Source organism: Sus scrofa, chromosome 6 (genome assembly GCF_054392235.1).
Source record: "Sus scrofa isolate SSC_HxYL_T2T_F1_AM1 chromosome 6, Sscrofa_HxYL_maternal_Yorkshire_Landrace_v2.0, whole genome shotgun sequence".
NCBI lineage: Eukaryota > Metazoa > Chordata > Mammalia > Artiodactyla > Suidae > Sus > Sus scrofa.
In genome coordinates this window covers 69,742,587-69,760,976 of record NC_139388.1, presented here as the reverse complement: position 1 = coordinate 69,760,976, position 18,390 = coordinate 69,742,587, and the positions used below count along the sequence as shown (strand labels likewise).

General features: G+C 56.4%; 1 protein-coding gene across 17 annotated transcripts in view; it reads right to left on the bottom strand.

The window, feature by feature from the left end:
* Nucleotides 1-12,510: 12,510 nt before the first annotated feature.
* Nucleotides 12,511-18,390, bottom strand: part of TP73 (tumor protein p73) — a 59,256-nt gene continuing 53,376 nt past the window's right edge. For 5 of the 17 annotated variants that reach the window (XM_084962629.1, XM_084962631.1, XM_021095216.2 and 2 more), the window contains 8 exons: nucleotides 17,912-18,021; nucleotides 17,455-17,597; nucleotides 17,036-17,124; nucleotides 16,215-16,339; nucleotides 15,633-15,781; nucleotides 15,223-15,361; nucleotides 14,819-14,912; nucleotides 12,511-13,565 (listed from right to left, as the gene is read on the bottom strand). In XM_084962629.1, coding sequence (XP_084818755.1) covers nucleotides 13,227-13,565; nucleotides 14,819-14,912; nucleotides 15,223-15,361; nucleotides 15,633-15,781; nucleotides 16,215-16,339; nucleotides 17,036-17,124; nucleotides 17,455-17,597; nucleotides 17,912-18,021 — 1,188 coding nt within the window. In that variant the 3' untranslated portion in view covers nucleotides 12,511-13,226. Of the gene's footprint in view, nucleotides 13,566-14,818; nucleotides 14,913-15,222; nucleotides 15,362-15,632; nucleotides 15,785-16,058; nucleotides 16,340-17,035; nucleotides 17,125-17,454; nucleotides 17,598-17,911; nucleotides 18,022-18,390 lie in introns of all 17 variants that reach the window. The other 12 variants (XM_021095218.2, XM_021095215.2, XM_021095220.2 and 9 more) reach the window with 6 other exon arrangements.

Here is an 18,390-nt window from a genome sequence, read left to right as displayed (position 1 = left end):
AAGAGAACCAAGGTGTCGTTCCAGAGTCCGGTTCCCCCTGGGTCCCCCCCCTGCCCCGGGGTCCTCTGAAGCTCAAGCAGCCTCCTCATCCTGTTTGTTGTTCTTGCCAGCTGGTCTGGGCCACCTCACAGGATCAAGGGAAACTGGAGCATTCATTTTTGTTTTTTGTCTTTTTAACCGGACATATGGAGGTTCCCAGGCTAGGGGTGTAGCTGCCGAATTGGAGCTGCAGCTGCCAGCCTGCACCACAGCCACAGAAACATGGGATCTGAGCCGTGTCTGCCACCTACACCACAGCTCATGTCAATGCCGGATCCTCAACCCACTGAGCGAGGCCAGGGATAGAACCAGCATCCTCATGGATACTAGTCCGGTTCTTAACCCACTGAGCCACAGCGACAAGTCCCTGGAGTATTGTTTTGAATTGAGGTCTCTTGCCTATTTCAGTGTCATGTGCCACTGCTTTTTCTCCGGTCCACTCAAGGGACAGTTCCAGGCATGAAGGCATGAGGTTCTCACTTCTGCTTTTCACAGAAGGTTGAAACTGCCGTCTTGGCTTCCACTCCTGACTTGACCCGGAGTCTGAAAGAAGAGGCCCCTCTTGGAGTCAGAGGCTGTGGGATCTGGCAGGGGCCCCTGTGCCAACCCGGAGGGAGCTGCATGTGTGGATAAGAGTGAGAGCAAGGGATCGTTGCCAAGATTTTGGTGCCTATCCTGTCACTGGATTGAAGACAGAACAAGGGAAATCCTGAATCATGAAATCGATGCTAGAAAATCTGACATCCTCATTCCCAGATGGCTGTGCTGATGCTCTTTGGACCTATTAGATTCTTTTCTAATTTCTCATGCTCCTGTTTGGGTATCTGCGGTACAAGTGCCCTGTCCGTCTCTTGAGTGGTCTGGCCCTGGGTTAGACACAGCCTTAATCCCTCCCGGCTTCATTGGCTGAAGTTGGGTGCAGCGTTTCGCATGCAGGGATTAGGCAAGGGAGACCTGTGGTCTTATTCAGATCCTCTCTGTCTTACCGATTGTGTTCCCACCATCTGCTGAGAAATGGGCAGTAAAACCTTACAGCTATGGCGTGATTGTAAATTTTCCCCTGTAGTTCTGTGAATTTTGCTTCATGTGTGTAGTGGATCTACTAGAGGACATACGCCCTGTTAAGATTGCTGCGTCTTCCTCGTGAGTCAGTTCTTTTAACTTTTTGAAAGGTCTCTCTCTTTTATATTTTTGGCCTAAAATCGATTTTATCTGATATTAATAGAGTTACCCTTACCTCCTCCTCCTTTTTTTTTTTTAGGGCCACACCCATAGCGTAAGAACCAGTTTAGGGGAGTTCCCATCGTGGCTCAGTGGTGAACGAATCCATCTAGGAACCATGAGGTTGAGGGTTCGATCCCTGGCCTTGCTCGGTGGGTTAGGGATCCGGCGTTGCCATGAGCTGTGGTGTAAGTTGTAGATGCAGCTTGGATCCTGTGTTGCTGTGGTTCTGGTGTATGTAGGCCAGTGGCTACAGCTCCGATTCGACCCCTAGCCTGGGAACCTCCATATGCCCCAGGAAGCGGCCCTAGAAAAGGCAAAAAGACAAAAAAAAAAAAAAAAAAAAAAGAAAAAAAATCTTAAAAAGAAAAATGAACCAGTTTAGGGGTCCAATCAGAGCTGCAGCTGCAGCCTACACCACAGCCACAGCAACGAGGGATCTGAGCTGTGTCTGCCATCTACACCGAAGTTCACGGCAGTGCTGGATCCTTAACCCACTGAGCGAGGCCAGGGATCAAACCTGCCTCCTCCTGGATAATAGTCGGGTTTGTTACCCCTGAGTCACAACGGGGACCCACACTTACCTGCTTATGCATCCATTTTATGGCATTTTCCTCCATCCATTCATTTTCCATCTATTTGTGTCTTATATTTAAAGGGCGTATCTTGGGAGTTTCCACTGTAGTTCAGTAACAAACCCAACCTATACCCGTGAGCTGTGGTATAGGTCACAGATGAAGCGCTGATCTGGCATTGTTGTGGCTGTGGCTTAGGTCAGCAGCTGCAGCTCGAATTGGACACCTAGCCTGGGAACTTCCATATGCTGCAGGTGCAGCTTGGAAAAAAAAAAAAAAAAAAAAGCTTATCTTGGTGTTCCCTTATGGCCCAGCAGGCTAAAAATCCAATGTTGTCACAGCAGTGGCTTAGGTGGCTGCTGTGGGATGGGTTTGATGTCTGGCCAGGTCCTTCTGCATGCTCTAGTGCAGCCAAAAATAAATAGATAAATAAAGAAGTAAATAAATAAATAGCACATATCTCATAAATAGCCTACAGTTGAGTCTTGTCTTATTATCCGCTCTGATAATCTCTTTTCTCTGGAGTGTCCAGTCTATTAACCTTTAATGTGGGAGTTTGTGGTTAGTCGATACAAACTATTACATTTAGAATGGATGAGCAAGGAAGTCCTGCTGTTCAGGGACCTCTATCCAATCTCTTGGGATAGAACATGATGGAAAAACAGTATGAGAAAAACAATGTATCTATATGTATAACTGGGTCACTTTGCGGGATAGCAGACATTGGCACAACATTGTAAATCAACTATAATTTTTAAAAAGCTAAAGGAACTAAACCTACGAAAAAACATTTAATGTACTTATCGATATGTTTCGATTCGGTCTAACCATTTTATGATGTGTTTTCTCTTTGCCCTCAAGTTTCTCGTTCTCTATCCCCGTTCCTTATTTTTTTGGTGTTTGTTGAATATTTGATAGAATTCTATTTTAATTTATCTATTGAGCGTTTAGATATGCCTCTTTGCATCACATCTGGTTCACAATATGTGTCCTTAACTTGTCACAGTCTAGAAGAGTTCGCATTGTGCCCCTTGATTTAAGACCTGGACATCTTGTTACCAGTTGGGTCCTCGACCCTTTTCCACCGTTTTGTGCCATCGCTGTCGTAAGTATTATTACATCTGCTTACATTGTCTCATAGGAGAATGTTATACATTTTCCTTTTAACGGTATTTCAAAGCAATTGAGAGGAGAAATATTTGTATTTACACATATATTTCCCTTCAGCCTGAAAAACCTCATAGAGCGTTTCTTATAGTGAAGGTCTGGTGGCAACCAATTCTTGTAATTTTCCTTCAGCTAGGTATATTTATTTTGCCTTGATTCTTGAAGGACAATTTTGTGAATATAGAATTCTTTCTTTCTTTCTTTCTTTCTTTCTTTCTTTCTTTCTTTCTTTCTTTCTTTCTTTCTTTCTTTCTTTCTTTCTTTTTTTGCTTTTTAGGCACACCCATGGCATATGGCTAGGGGTCGAATCAGAGCTGCAGCTGCCAGCCTACACCACAGCCACAGCAACGCAGGATCCAAGCCACATCTGTGACCTACACCACAGCTCACAGCAACGCCGGATCTTTAACCCACTGAGGGAGGCCAGGAATCGAACCTGCGTCTTCATGGATGCTAGTCAGATTGGTTTCCACTGAGCCACAATGGGAACTCCAACATGTAAATATTAAACACAGAATAAATGCTGAGGGACACTCAGGGTCTTTTTTTATTGCTTCATTAATCTTTATAAATAAAAAATGCAGCATATGGAAGTCCACAGGCCAGGGAGGTTCAATCTGAGCCGCAGCTGCCACAACTCCAGGTCTTTTAACCCACTGTGCTGGCCTGGCCTGGCCTGGGGATTAAACCCATGCCTCCAGAGCTGCCCAAGCCACTGCCATTGGATTCTTTTTTTTTTTTTTTTTGGCTTTTTGCCATTTCTTGGGCTGCTCCCACAGCATATGGAGGTTCCCAGGCTAGGGGTTGAATCAGAGCTGCAGCCTGCCATTGGATTCTTAACCCACTGCACCACAGTGGGAACGCCACATGGTTTTTTTTTTCAGCCGTGCCTATGGCATATGCGGGGATTCCAGGGGCCACATCAGTGGCAGCATCAAATCCTTAACTGCTAGGCCACCAGGGATCTCCCAATTTTTTAAAATTTGGAAGCTGAAAAATACTTTGCCATGTAATCCTGAGCGATATCAAATGAACAGCCACGGGGCAGCCACACAGCATCTGCACGTCTTTCACCTGTAGACAGGTATTTTTCAGGCTTGAGGGTATGTGTGCTGACCAGGCTGGGTTTCCTGCATCATCGAGGAAACCTCCTGCTTCATCTGCCTTGAAGATAAAGAGCCAGGGTAAGGCAGACACTGTAAGCCTGCCGCGCCCTTAGCGAAGAAGATCCCCGGGGGTTGGCGGCTCAGGCTGTTTGCTATAGAGACTGAGGAGGAAGCGCGTACCTTTCCCCACACCTGGGATGCCTCAGTTAATTTCCTATTGTGCCTTATATCCATCATCTCACATCCTTCTCAGTGCAACCCTGTGAGAGAGGTCCTAGTACCATCCCTTTTACAGATGGAGACACTGAAGCAAAGAGAGGTTGTGGAACCTGCCTAAGGTCAGGCAGCGGACAAGGGGCAGAGCTGGGCTCTCTGCTCCAGCAACCTGACTGTGGGGTTTGTGTTTTGAGCAGCCCTGCCTACGCTGCCCTGCGTCAAATGCGTTGGCTTCTGGGAAAGATGTCCTATGACTCGTTTCCACTGAGCCACAATGGGCACTCCAGCAACATGGATACCAAGGAGGTCAAAAAGCAGATTAGTTCTACATGTGCCTCTCTATCTGTTTGGCACCTTTTTTCTTTCATATATGTTCACTTATGCAATGTCTGCCAAGTGGCAGGCACTGTCCTAGTCCCCAAGGACACCATGGAATCAGTGAGATAGACCAAGTTATGCTGTGACAGTCAGCAAACTCTCATCTTAGGGGCTGAACACACAAACATCTTTATCTTAATTGTACCAGCTGTCTGCCGTAGGTCCTTGCAGGGACACCATTGGTTGTCATAAAGAAGAATTTTTCTATGCTTCTTGAAACAGCAAGGAAGACTTTATTCAAAACTATTGCAATAGGAGAGAGAGATTGGGCTCAACCCCAAATGCAGCCAAGACAGCAGGGGATTTACAGCCAGTGGCAGAGTGAGGGGTCAGTGGATGGGAAAGCACTTGGAGGACAGCTCAGGAGTCGGGAGATTCCTACCAAACTGGCCAAACAGGATTCTTGCTAAAGGCAGGCTGACCACTAGGTCCAGGGACTCAGATATCTAAGGGGGGGGGTGGATTCGAGCAGATATCCAGGGTCGAGGGATTCTGGCGAAGCTGACGGAGCAGGCAGGATTCTGGCTAAAACTGGGCACAGCAAGGGTGGACATGGGAGGCCAGGGCGGAGGCCTGGTGGAGAGGAGGGCTAGAGGAGCCTCGGACTGGTCAAGGAGAGAATCTCTGTCCATTGCCGTTGAGCAGGGACCCAGGATGCTGGGGGCCCCACTTCCATCACCTGCAGCTGGATCACAGAGGCGGGAACAAGGTCTTGGGGGTGAGGGGGGCCCGGCAGATCCTGAAAGGCTTCCTGCAGGAGGCACAGGGAAGGTGAGTCCTGAAGGGGGCAGGGCTCAGGCCAGGTGGATAGTGGGGAGAGAGAGCTTTTCAGGCAGGATGGGCTAAAATCCCATAGGGCATAACAGCCCCTCCCTGGCTCTCTGCAGCTCAGTACCAGGAGTGGGAGTTGCCTGGGGAGCTTGTGAAAATACTGATTCCCAAGACTTCCCTGGTAGTCTAGTGGTCAGGATTTGGCACTTTCATCACTGCCGCCTGGATTCGATCCCTAGTCTTGGACCTGAGAATCCACATCAAGATTCCACATCAAGCCTCTGCATGCCACAGCCAAAAAACATTTGCTGATTCCCGTTCACCAGGTCTGGGCGGTCCCTGTTCTCCGAGCAGCTTCTCACCTCCCGCCTCTGCTGGATTCTCGCCCTTCGCTGTGTATCTTGTGGCTTCCATTCTGCCCCGGCCTCTACACGTGGTGATGTCATCTGTCACCTCCCTGGGCTGGCCCCACGGGCCACACTGTCCACCCACAGTGGTCCATGCCTGTCATAACTATTCAGCCTCTCTTTGTGGAAAGTAACATGTCTTTTCCAACCAAAGAAACCTTGGGGACTCCGTTGTGCTCTGGTTTGGGCTGAAATGCCTTCCTGCGACCCCCTCCTCTGCCCCTCTTCTCCCAGCAACAATTTGTTTCAAATGAGCCACCCGAGGAGAATGTGCGCCCTGACCTGACCCATGGGAAGGGGACAGGTCCATCCCCTGCGTTAGGGATCCGTAGGGAGGGTCTTGTCTTTTTCGCGAGCGTTTTCTGAGCACCGGCGCCCTTCTGCAGAAGGAAAGCGCCTTGTTGGGATCTCCCCGTGTTCACCGGTCTCATTTTCCTGCACTGACGATCCGAGCCGTGTCTCCAACATCTTGACAAGGGCTCCCCCTGCTCCAAGTGCCCCCAGCAATGTACCTCACCCCTGCTATGTGGCTGGGCTGTAAGTCCATGTCTCTTAGACCTGACCCTCCCACCCACTGAGAATCCACAGAGACATTTTCACATAATGCACAAATAATTTCATTTGTACAGATTCATACCAAACATCCACCGATAAAATGGGCGAGATGGGCAAAGTACTTACCACCACGTTTTCCCTAATCTTGACAAACTATCTTTCCTTTCCCATGACAACAAAGTGTACCTCCCGGGTACCAGGCTCAGGCTCCCCGTGGCAGTATGTTGAAAAGTCGCACCCACCAGATCTTTTCTTTCAGCAATCCAGAGGCCCTATGAAAAGACAGACAGAAAAAAAAAAAAAAAAAAAAAAAAGAGTTCCCATCGTGGCTCAGTGGTTAACGAATCCAACTGGGAACCATGAGGTTGCGGGTTTTCGATCCCTGGCCTTGCTCAGTGGGTTAACGATCTGGCATTGCCGTGAGATGTGGTGTAGGTCACAGACGTGGCTTGGATCCCGCGTTGCTGTGGCTCTGGCGTAGGCCGGGGGCTACAGCTCTGATTCGACCCCTAGCCTGGGAACCTCCATATGCCGCGGGAGTGGCCCCAGAAATGGCAAAAAAGACGAAAAAAAGAAAAGAAAAGACGGACAGCAGGATCGGCTCTTTGATGACGCCGTTTCAAATGTAATTATTATCACTCTGGGAAGGTGTTACAAGTATAGAAGACACTTGCATGCCCATGTCCCAGCAGCATTGCTGACGATGCCAAAAGGTAGAAGCAACGCAAATGACTGAATAAGCAAGATGAGGTCCATCTGTACGACCGGATGTTATTCAGCCTTAGAAAAGGAGGGAGGTGCTGACACCTGCTACAACATAATGCTGAGTGCAACAGGCCAGTCACCGAAGGACAAATACGGCATGATTCCGCTTACACAAGGTCCCTAGAGGAGCCAAAGTCGTGGAGGCAGAAGGCAGAATTGCGGAGAAGATCGTTCTTAGCAGAGGGAGCAGGCAGGGTATCCACTGAGGGTGGACGTGAGCTTGGCTTATCCGCGAGCAGCAGAGGTCACATCTTTGGGGCCTGCGCTCCCCGTGATGGGGAAGGACATTTAGGAAGGTGTCAGGCTCTGGGATGTAGCTGAATCCCCAAGGGTGTATATCACCGTATGGGTTTCCTGGGGCTGCCGGATCACAGAGCCGCAGACGGGGCTCACGCAGCAGAGCCACTCTCTCTGGGTTCTGGAGGCCAGAAGTCCAAGTTCAAGATGTAGGCAGGGCTGGTTCCTTCTGAGGCCAAGGAGGAGATGCTTCTAGGCCTCTGCCTTGGCCTCTGGCGGTTTGTTGACAATCCTTGGCATCCTGGGCTTGTTAGAAACACCACCCCACCTCTGCTTCATCTTCACGAGGCGTCTGTGCCCAGATGTCCCTTTTGATAAGGGCACGTGTCATACTGGCTCAGGTGCCCCCCTTACTCCTGTGCGACTTTATCTTTTTGTTGCCTGTGCCTGCCGCGTGCACAAGTGCCCAGGCCAGGGATCGAACCCACACCACAGCAGCATCAGCATCGTAGGGCTTCTCCACAGCCTGTTGCATCTGGTGCTCGTTGGCCTTGACACCTGCAGTGAACACAAGTGTGTTGCTGTCTTGTGTCTTCCTCATGGCTTCCTCAGCGGTGACGGGGAACTTGATGATGGCAAGGTTCTTCCTTCCTTTTAACAGCTGAATAACGTTCCCCTGTATGGAGAGACCTTATTTTGTTTATCTAAATGCTCGTCCATTGATGGACACTTGGGCTGCTTCCACCTCGTGGCTCCTGGGAACAGTGCTGCTGCGGACGTGAGTTTGCCGGTATCTTCACCTCATTCCTGATTTTTGTATCATTCTCGGGTAAGTGTAAGAAGCAGAAGATATTTTATGCATCAGGAGATTTAGTATAAAGAACAATCATTAGAAGGACGACTGACTGGGGCTCTGGGTGGGTCGACCTCAGAATTCACCTCTGCCTCCTCCAGGAGGCGAGGAAGCAGGGAGCCATGCCACGCATCTGGCTGGGAGGGCTCTACCACCGCAGCGACTTCGATGGCAAATGAGGACAGGATGGTGGGATGCTGGGACTTCTTCCTCCACGGAGCTGCCTTTGTACTCTTGTCAGCAGTGCATCTCTCGGGTTCCCGTTGTGGCACGATGGGATGAGAACCTGATATAGTGCCCGTGAGGATTCAACCCCTGGCCTGGGAACTTCCATATGCTGCAGGTGCGGCTGTGAAAAGAAATAAAATTCTCCTCTTCCCTGGTCCTCTGGTCCCCTCCTCTCCTCCTTCCCATGCCCCACTCTCCCATGATTACTGCAGCCACCCAGGAATTTGAAATGAAAGGAGGTAGCCTGAGTCCCCTAGCTTGTTCATTCAACATTGTATTGGTTATTCTAGATCCCTTCTCTCTCCGTGTAAAGTTTAGAATCACCTTGCTGGTCTCACAGCAAAACTCCTGCTAGGATTTTGATCGGCACCTTGGAGGACACAGGCTCCTCTTCTCCCCACGGCTACACGGAGGAGTGTCCCCAGAACCACAGTGCCTTGCAAAGTGGTATATCTGCTTTGAACCCAGGATATCTTTCTAAAATGACATGCCAGCCTATTGGAGATGTTTTCATATATTTGAAAATAATTGTGTGTATTCCTTGCATCCTGCTTTTTAAAAAGACATTTTTGTTTGTTATTTCTTTTTACAGCTGCACCTGCTGTAAGTTCCCTGGCCAGGGGCTGGATCAGAGCTGCAGCTGCCAGCTTACACCACAGCCACAGCAACACTGGATCCAAGCTGCATCTGTCACCTATGCTGCAGCTTGTGTCAACACCTGATTTTTAGCCCTCTGAGAGAAGCCAAGGATCAAACCCACAGCCTTGCCAATACTATGTCAGGTTCTTAACCTGCTGAGCCACAACAGGAACTCCTCCCCCAAAAATAGAAAGAAAAAATGTTTTTTAGCAAAGACGGTAAAATTGCCTTGTGGAGTTCCCTGGTGGCTCAGCAGGTTAAGGACCTGGCATTGTCACTACATCGGCTCTGGTCCCCAGTCCTGGCTGGTGACCTTCCACATGCCTCCAGTGCCACCAAAAAAGAAAAAAATCGCCTTGTGCTTGAAAGCATTAAACACCATGTTTATTTTTCAAATCCCCTTTTCCACGTTGTATGTGGCAGCGTCTTTCTAATCCAACTTTCCAATTCCTTGTTCCCCATCTGGTTCTGAGGCGTCAGCGCCTCTGTGTTTCGGATTCTTGTCACCGCAATGGGGAGGGGACACATCCGGCTCAGCCCTGGGTGGGTGATTCCGCGGACGACTTGGAGGAGAAAGGGCTGAGCGGGTGTTGCGTGGAGGAGGGGCGCGAGGAGGCCCCGCCCAGGGGCGAGGCGGGGCCGGGGAGATGGGCGTGGCTCCGCCCCCCGCCCCCGCGCCCTGTTCTGCCTGATTTCAGTCTCACGTCTACGAAGACCCGAGCCTCCCCCGAGGTTGAACGGGTTTTGCAAGCCCTACTTTTGCTGTGGCAAGTCCCAAGTCCCCTATTCACAAGTCAGAAATCCAGAAATCTTGAGAACTGGTGGGGACGTGCCCGGAGTCCTCGTCTCCCGCTCGCCTGGGTTTGGCGGAGAAACATGAACGCGGGCTCGTCGACACGGACGCCCGGGGGACCTTTCCGAAGTCGAGACCCCAGCCTTGGGCCTGGAGGAAGGGCGGTGGGCCTGCTCTCGGGAGGCCTGGGTGGCCGAGCTCTGGCCAGTCCTGCGAGCCTCGTAGGTGTCGCTCGGACAGCTCGGGGTGCTGGCCCACGGGTCTTAGCCTGAGTCCTCGCGACACACTCACTGAAAACACGGGGCACATCCTGATGGGGCGCCCACTGAGGGTTGTTTGTTTGGGTTTGTGTGCGTCTTCAGATCTGATTCAATCATAAGAGTCATCCGTTGGAACACGTGCTTTATTGTTACAAAATCAAAAATTCCCACCAAAACACAGCTACAAAAATAACACATTTCCCCAAGATTACATTACCGAGAGAGGGTCATAGCGTCGTTAGAGGATCTGCATCAATACTGACTGAAGAAGCGTCGATTGTTCACGACGCGAGGGGTGTTCTTTTTTTAACTTAAAGCACTTTTAACCCATGAAACAGAAGCGGATGTTTGTGCCTGAAATGAAGGCGTGTTCCAAGGGACCTTAGACCTGTCCCTGGTCCCTGCTTGTTGGGGACCAGGGCCACTGATGGTGCCATCCAAACCCGGGAGGGATGACCCCCCTCCTCCCGCCAGCAGCCCGGCTTGGAGGAGCCTGGGGGGGGGGAGTGCTGGGCGGAGCCTGTGGGGGCTGGGCGGAGCCTGTGGGGGCTGGGCAGGCGTTTCCACGAGTTCCCGCCCAGCCCTCGCCAGGCTGCTTCCCTCCCGCCTCTTCAAACTGGGAGAACGCTACACCTTAAGGTTAGCTCCTCTCCATTTTTGGGTTTGGGGCGCACATCTCGAGCCTGTGAGGATTGTTGCTTCTGTCACTTTGCACGTTCCTGTGACCCCTCTCCATCAGTGCTCACAGCAGCTCCTCCATCAGCGACGGGAGCAAAGGTCCGGGGCAGTGCCAGCTCATCACGTGGGCACAGCGCATGCGGGGCGCGGAGGTTGTGCTGCTGGGGCCCCTCCCTCGATGCCCTCCCCCCCGCCCCCCCGCAGCGTCGCGCTCCTACAGCCCTTTCAGGAGCACCCTGGGGCCTTATTAAGCCTGAGAAACGGCCCAGAAACTCAGCTGCTTCTCAGCCGGTTCGTGGGTCGCAGCGTGTGTTGCCCCGGGGGTGTGCCAGACTCAGGACGGCTGGCTGTGACCCTGGGCTCCGGGCCTGCCCTTCTATGCCTGTTTCCTCGTCTGAGCCGGCAAGGACGGTGTACTTACCCTTACCCGGGGCCCTGTGAGGGGGCGGCGAGGACACACGGGGATGGCCCGTCCCCCAGCTTGGCAGCCCTGGGTCTTTGGCTGCTGGGACCGCAGCCTGGACGTCTGATGTTGGGGGGAGACTGCAGGCCCCCAGGAGCGAGCACGGGGCTGGTCGGGCGAGCAGGCTCTGTTCCCGAGGCTCTCAGGCCTGGCTGTGGGTGGAGCCTCTCGGGTGCTGACGCCCCAGAGGTGGTCTCCCTCCCGGGAGCACACGGTGGGGGGGAGGGATGCGCCCTCCCAGCCGCAGGCACCTGCGTCTGCGCTAATCTGATTTTGTAAGAGCAGAGCCGGCGGCGGTATTTACGCTGACCACGTCCAAAATAAAGCCCTGGTCTGGAAGACCCCCTGCCAGCGGGTCTGTGGCTCCTTCCCCCGCTGGCTGGTCTCTGCGCCCTTCCCTCTGCCCAAGGCCTCCCAGGAGCCTGGGAACCTAACAAAGGAATGGGCACGTGAACACTTCTGAACGGACCTGTGTGAGGTCTGCTGCTCCCTAACTTTCTCTGAGCAGTAACAGCAACAGGAAGAACCCCAGAGGCGATTAGGGCTCTGACTGTGCCGCCCCATGGCCGGGGGTTGGGGGTGGGGGGACTTGCTACTTCCGGGTGACTTAGGGACAGGGGGGTCCAGCCAAAAGGACTAAGCACAGGGGCCCAGACAGAGCGAAAAACCCGATGGATGGGCAGAGAGCTGTTAGGAAATGCGGGGTGCCGTCCCAGTCTGCATAGTCGGGATCCCCTTCAGCCCACCTGCCTCTCGCCCACAGCCTCTGTGGTTGCTTCCCTGAAGTTTTCTGGCTACAAAGGCCCAGGAGGCTCTTTGCAGATGGAAGTGACCCCATTGCTGCCTCCTTGGGGTGCCCCCCAAAGGCCTGGGCCCCTCTACCTGCTCAGTGTGTCCCCAGAGGGATAAGGACAGGGACGGAAAGGCCTCTGCTGCACACAGCCCCGCCCCCTGTGGGTGGGGGACCCTGCCCTCCCCCTGCCACCTCCTATCCCACCTGTGAGACAAGTGACCGACCCCTGCCCGGCGTGCCCCTGGGCTTCCCAGCCCAGCTTGTTTATACAGACCTGGGAAGCAAGGAATCCTGCTAGGCTGACCCCGATGGGGATGCTAAGAACAAAAGTTGTTGTTTTGTTTTTAAAAAGCCTGACCCGCCATGTACAAAACGGTATAATTTTATCAAATATTGACAATTTCCAGAAGTTTGGAGCATGCTGTCCTCGTCTGTGCTGAGGCCACTGGAGAGAGGTGACAGCAGCCAGAAGTGCTGGCATGGGTGTTGGCCGGAGGCTGCTGACCAGAAGCTTCCTTGCCTCTCAGAGAGGACCAGTGTTCTCCAGTTCCACTGAAACTCGCTCTTGTTTAGGGTAGGAAGTGGAAAATGGCTGCAGGAGGGTTCGCATGAGCGGTCAGGGGTGCAAGGGGCAGGCTGACCCTCAAGTCCAGCAGAGGGACCAGCCTGGGACAGAGACATGGTTTGGGGCTTGACCCGAAAGCAGAGGTGTTTAGGTACAACCACCAAGCCGCTGGTTGCTACCCCAATCCAGGCATCAAAAATCCTTTTTGGCAGTCAGTCAGCGGAGCCCCAGGAAGGTGGGGCAGCAGGGGGAGGCCCACCCGGGAGACAGGTGGGCTCTGGGCGCACACCCTTGCACAGCCTGGGTGCTCAGCCTGCGGTGCGGCGGCCGCCGGGCTGGACCAGCCCTTTCCCAGCACGGCTCCAGAGGTCCTCCCACGGCAGTTTGAGACGAACGGAGGCAGAGCTCAAGTGCAGCCTCCTGGGGCCCCCAGGCCCAGAGGCCCCGCTCGCTGCTCTCCTGCAAGGGGGTCCCAAGGCACCGGGTCAGGGGGTCCCCGGCGCGCCCTCCCGCCCCGTCAGTTGGCCTCGCTCTCTGTGAACTCTTCCTTGATGGACTGTTTTCGAGACTTGCAGTCCGGGAGGTCGAAGCCAAAGTCGGCCCACTCGTCCGGCCCCGCGCCCCCGGCCGGGCCCCCGCGGTTGGGGATGGTGATGGTGTGACGCACGCGGAAGTGCACGGCCTCCATGACCCGCTGCCGCTGCAGCTCCCCCGAGCCGCCGATGGAGATGGTAGCCGCGTTGCTGCTGGAGCGGACGAGCTGCTGCGCGCCGTAGTCGTGGCTCTGCTTCAGGTCCTGGAGGCCCCTCCAGATAGTCATCCGGTACTGGTCGGGGATCTTCAGGGCCCCGAGGTCCTGCAGGAGTGGGGGGGTGCCCTTTAGAGGGGCAGGCTCCATCCCTCCTCCTTCTCCCCCTGCCAGCCGGGTCGGCTCCGCCTCTCCTCTCCCCACTGCGGGGCCCACCTGCCCTTGCGCAGCTGGGACTGGGAGGGAGGCGGCCCCCGCCCTGAGGGCCACTGCATTGTGGACACTGCTGCGGGAAGTAGACAGGGCAGGTAGGAGGGGCAGTGCTGGACCCACCCTGTGCGTGGTAGTCTGGCCACAAGGAATTCTGCCCAGAGAGGTGGCAGGAAATGGAAGAAGTCCTGTGTGTGCATGCGTGCACGTGGGGTGGGCCTGGGGGCTTGAGGTCACTTTGGGCCCCACAGGGCCCTGGCCACAGTCAGAGTAACAGACGGAGCCCCTGCACCCTGGGCCTGCCTGGAGAATCCCTGCCTTCCAGCCTAGGGGCTGGCCACGCCCAAGGAAGAGCAGGTTCTCAGGCTCCCAGCGCCCTCGTCCTCCCGGCTGCCAGGCGGTGCGTGCATTAGCAGTGAGGCGGGTTAACGTGCACTGAGCTAGCCCAGCAGGGGCCACCAGGACCGGTCAGGGAGGATGTTGGTGGACATGCGCACAACAAGGCTGTCCTCTGAGTGACTGGCCCCAGCCCCCTATGGCAAAGCTGCATCTCTGGCCCGTGACCCTGGCTGGCTGGGGAGCAGGGGCGGTGGAGGCTCCAGGCCACTGAGCATGAGCCCGTGGCATCTGGCCCCAGCTGTATCTCCTGGGCTCTGGCTAATAGTCCTTAAGCTCAAGCAGGGCAGGGCCAGGCTCATCACAGGGACTCTTTTTTAGGAGGAGTAGTGTTGGGGGGGCATTTCCAGGCCTCCAGACAGTCAGTGCACAGTGGGTGCAGGGCACGCAGCGTGGGCTTCGACTTCTTCCCGGGAATGGCACTGAACAGGACCAACTCCCTGACGCTATGGCCCTCACCTCCTGCAATTCTTTGTGCCTTGGAGACAGCCCATCCCCCTGCATCAAGGCAGCCTGGCCATAGAGAGAGGATTCAGGTCTAGTGAGGGAACCTGCGATGAGTCCCTTCCAGCTTCGCAACTAGCTAGCCAGAGTCAAGGTCATAGGAAGCCAGACGTGAGCACACTGATCGGGCTGCTCGCTGGAAGAAGGATTTTCCAGATTCCCCAGCCTTCCCTCACACAGCGCTGTGCTGGGGGCGGGGCGGGGTTCCCCTGAGCCTGCCCTTCGGGGCGGGGGGCCGGCTAGGCAGTTACCTCTATCGTTAGGTTCTGCAGGTGGTAAATGTTCTGTAGCCCCTGGGAGGTGAAACACTCGATGCAGTTTGGACACCCCAATCCTGTTAAAAAACTGCAGAGAGAACTGGGGAGATAAATCTGCATTAACTTCTAAGAACCTGGCTGTGCGGCAGGTCGGGGTGGTCACTGGCCACGCCACAGGTCACCCCTGCCCACCGGCGGCTACAGCGTTGGGGATGCGCTCACCCTGGGCGCAGGCTCCGAGGAACCCCTGGCTTTTTGTGCGCTCCCACCAAACATCCATCAGGTACGCACCCCTGACCTTCCTCGGCTCTGTCTGTTCTCTAGGGGACATGGGGCCGCATGCAGAGGCTGCTCTGGGTTAGTGGGTTAGTGGCAGAATCCGGCAGTGGCCCACATACCTGACCAGGCTGGGATCAGCATGGTAGGGGGGTGGGGGGGTGCAGTGGGACCCCGAGACCATGGACTGGGCGCTCGGCCCACCGTTCATCTCTCCATTGGCCGGCAGGGCGTGGCCGTGGTTGTTGAGTATCCCTGCGCCTGGGCAAAAGGCAGATGGGACGCTCAGAGTGAGCCAGGCCGCGCTGTGCCCCGGGCTGTGCTGGGTGGGATCAAAGGCTCAGGCCTCCCTGAGATCAGGAGTGGACAGAGGGGACCAGCCGTGGCTGTGCCTTCTGCTAGCAGGCAGAAGCAGCTGGAGGGACCCACTGTAGAAAGCCCCAAACGGTCTGAGCTGGGCAGGAGCTTCTGGAGCCAGGCCCACCCTTCAGGCTTCCCCACCCATTCCGGCCACACTGCCTGAGCCACTCACCCATGGGCCCCAGGTTGGGCCCGGCCGAGGAGCTGTGCGGGGGAGGCTGGCCCACCAGCTGGTTGACCGAGGGCAGCTTGTTCCCGGCCGCATGCACTTTGCTCATGGGTGAGAGGACCGGGCCGTAGGACGGAGGCTGCAGGTGGCTCCTGCTGGGAAGGGACAGCTCAGGCTGGTGAGAAGCTCAGGCTGCCGGCACCCCCACATACAAGCCCCCGCTGCAGAGGCCCGGAGACCCTGGACTGCACGGAGGTTTCAGCGCACCAGCCTCCTCCCCCAGCCTCCCAGCATAACGGCCAGACTCCTCCCCAGGCCTGCTGGCTGGGAGCTGGGCAAAGGGTGGGAGGGGTGGGGGCAGCTCAGACCAGGAACTGGCCCTGTTCTTAGTGGGTCGGGTCGGCGTCGCTCAGACTACCCCCTCCTCACCTTCACTCAGCTGAAACTTGGACTGAGATGCCAAAGTTCAGGGAGGGCTTCCCGGAGGAGGGGAAGCGAAGAGCTGCCGGGCGCAGCGGGCATTTTGCCCGCGGGGGTAGGCGCCCCACGTGCCCCTGGGCGGCGGGGCGGGAGGGCTGCACTCACGGCCTTGGCGGGAGCTGCTGCTGCTGCTGCCTGTAGGAGTCCACCAGCTGCTGAGGCACCAGCTCCATCAGCTCCAGGCCCTCCTTGATCTTCGTGAGGATCTCAAAGTTCTCCCGGCCCCGCACCTGAGCCCAGAGAGCGGACCCTTGCCCAGGCGCACGCGGACGCCTCCCGGCCGCAGCCCCTCAGCGCAGCGACGCTCTTTCCGGGTTCGGGGCTCCTCAGCCCCTCCTTTCTTCTCGAGGATGCGGCTCTGAGCGCGTCCGGCGGGCGGCTCCCCGCCGGCCCTCAAGCCCCGCCCACCCCTTCCCACCCCTTCCCACCCCGGCGCCTTCGCCCTGCCCCCCCGCCCAGAATTCCGGTCGTGGGCGGCCCTCGACCAGGACGGGCTTTTAGGTCGAGAAACTCATTCCCGAAGAACTCGACAAGCTCAGAGTGGAGACCAGTCCTAGCAGAGCAGACGGCCGTTCATCCGCCAGCTGGAGCGGCCGCGACACGCGACAGCCCACAAACACGGTTCTGGGGGTGCGGCGACGGCGTCGGGACCGTGGGCGGGGCGGAGGGGCGGGGACCCTGCAGAGCCCCGCCCACAGGAGGAATCTCCGTCTCCACGGCAGGACCTCGTGTTGGGAGCAGCTTCAGCCGATCTCCGATCTCCGCGCAGACGGTCGGCTCTCTGGGAGCTGGTTCTTGCTTTCTCGGCTCTGCAGCCCGCGGAGCCAGGGCCTGTAGAGCTCGGGGTCCCAGCTCTCCCGCCTGCCCCCCGCACCTGCCTCCCGCCAGGGGCCCCAGTCTGAGCTCCGGGGGCGCGGGACACTCACCTGAATGTAGTACACGTCCTCGTCCCCGTGCCGCCTCTTCTTCACGTTGGTGCCCAGGGCAGGGATGGCAGGCGGGCTCTGCTTGAAGGCTGGCAGGGGACAGGGGAGGCTTCGTGAGCGGGCCGGGAGGAGAAGGGCCACGCGCAGGGGAGCCAAGCCGACCCCGCCACTGGTGTGAGCTGACCTGCGCAAGGTGCCCCTTGTGGACAGGCCCGGAGACCCGTAACCCACTCGGATGGGCGGCCACCCACGCTGGACGGAGCTAGACGTCCCGGCTGGCTCCGTCCCCTGGACGCAGGCTTGTGCGTCTCCCCCAGCCCAGAGGCAGTTCCAGCTGCGTCCTGAGCCCCCCACCCCCACCCCTCGACCCTCCAGGACTGCCCTGCACACCCGCGCCCCGGCCCAGGTCCCCGGCTCACCGCGCTTGCTGGCGGCCCCGCTTTTGGCGGCGCTCTCACTCAGGGCCTGCTGCTCGCGGTAGTGATCTTCGTCCGCTTTGCGGTCTCGGCCGGGACACGCACAGATGCGGCCCTCGAAGGACCGGCGGCCCAGCACCTGTCCACTGTCCAGGGACACAGCCGCGACCATAAGCTTTGGGGGCCCCCTCTCCCCACCCACCTCAGACCCCACAGGACTGGCCTTGACGCGCTGAGGGGTCAGGACTGAGCACCCAGCTGCTCTGGGACAGCAGGTCCCCCGCCTCGCTCCCAAGGCGGCTCCTGGCCCTGCGGCCCCTGCAGTCACCCCTCCCCCCACATTCGCCTCTGGGGCCAGCACCACTCCTTGGCCATGGCCGCCCTGTGTCCAGGCAAGACCCCCAGCTGCATGGCCCCAGCCCCTGCCCCGCTCCCTCCCCCCACATCCTCACAGACTCACTCCCGAGTCTCCAGGGTGATGATGATAAGGATGGGCCGCCGGTTCATGCCCCCGACACAGCTGCTGTTGCACATGAAGTTGTAAAGGATGGTGGTGAATTCCGTCCCCACCTGCATGCAGGAAAAGCAAAAGGAGAGGCTGCGTGGAGTACCAGCACCTGCGCCCCAGCCCACACGGCTGGGGGCTCCCGGGCTTTCAAGCACCTGTCCCTCACATCTCTGGGTAGTAAATGGGGTACTGGACCCTGTGGTCCTCTGCCAGCTATCCACCCATCCACCATCCATCCCCCAGCCAGCCAGCCACTTATCCATCCAACCATCTACCCATCCACACCCATCCATCACCTCATCTATGCATCCAGCACCCATCCCCCAGCCACCCACCCATCCATCCACGCATCCATCCTCTCACGCAGCACACAGAGGGCCATGCCATGTGCTGTGCCGGGTACCAAGGGAGCCAGATCTGGTCTCTGCTCC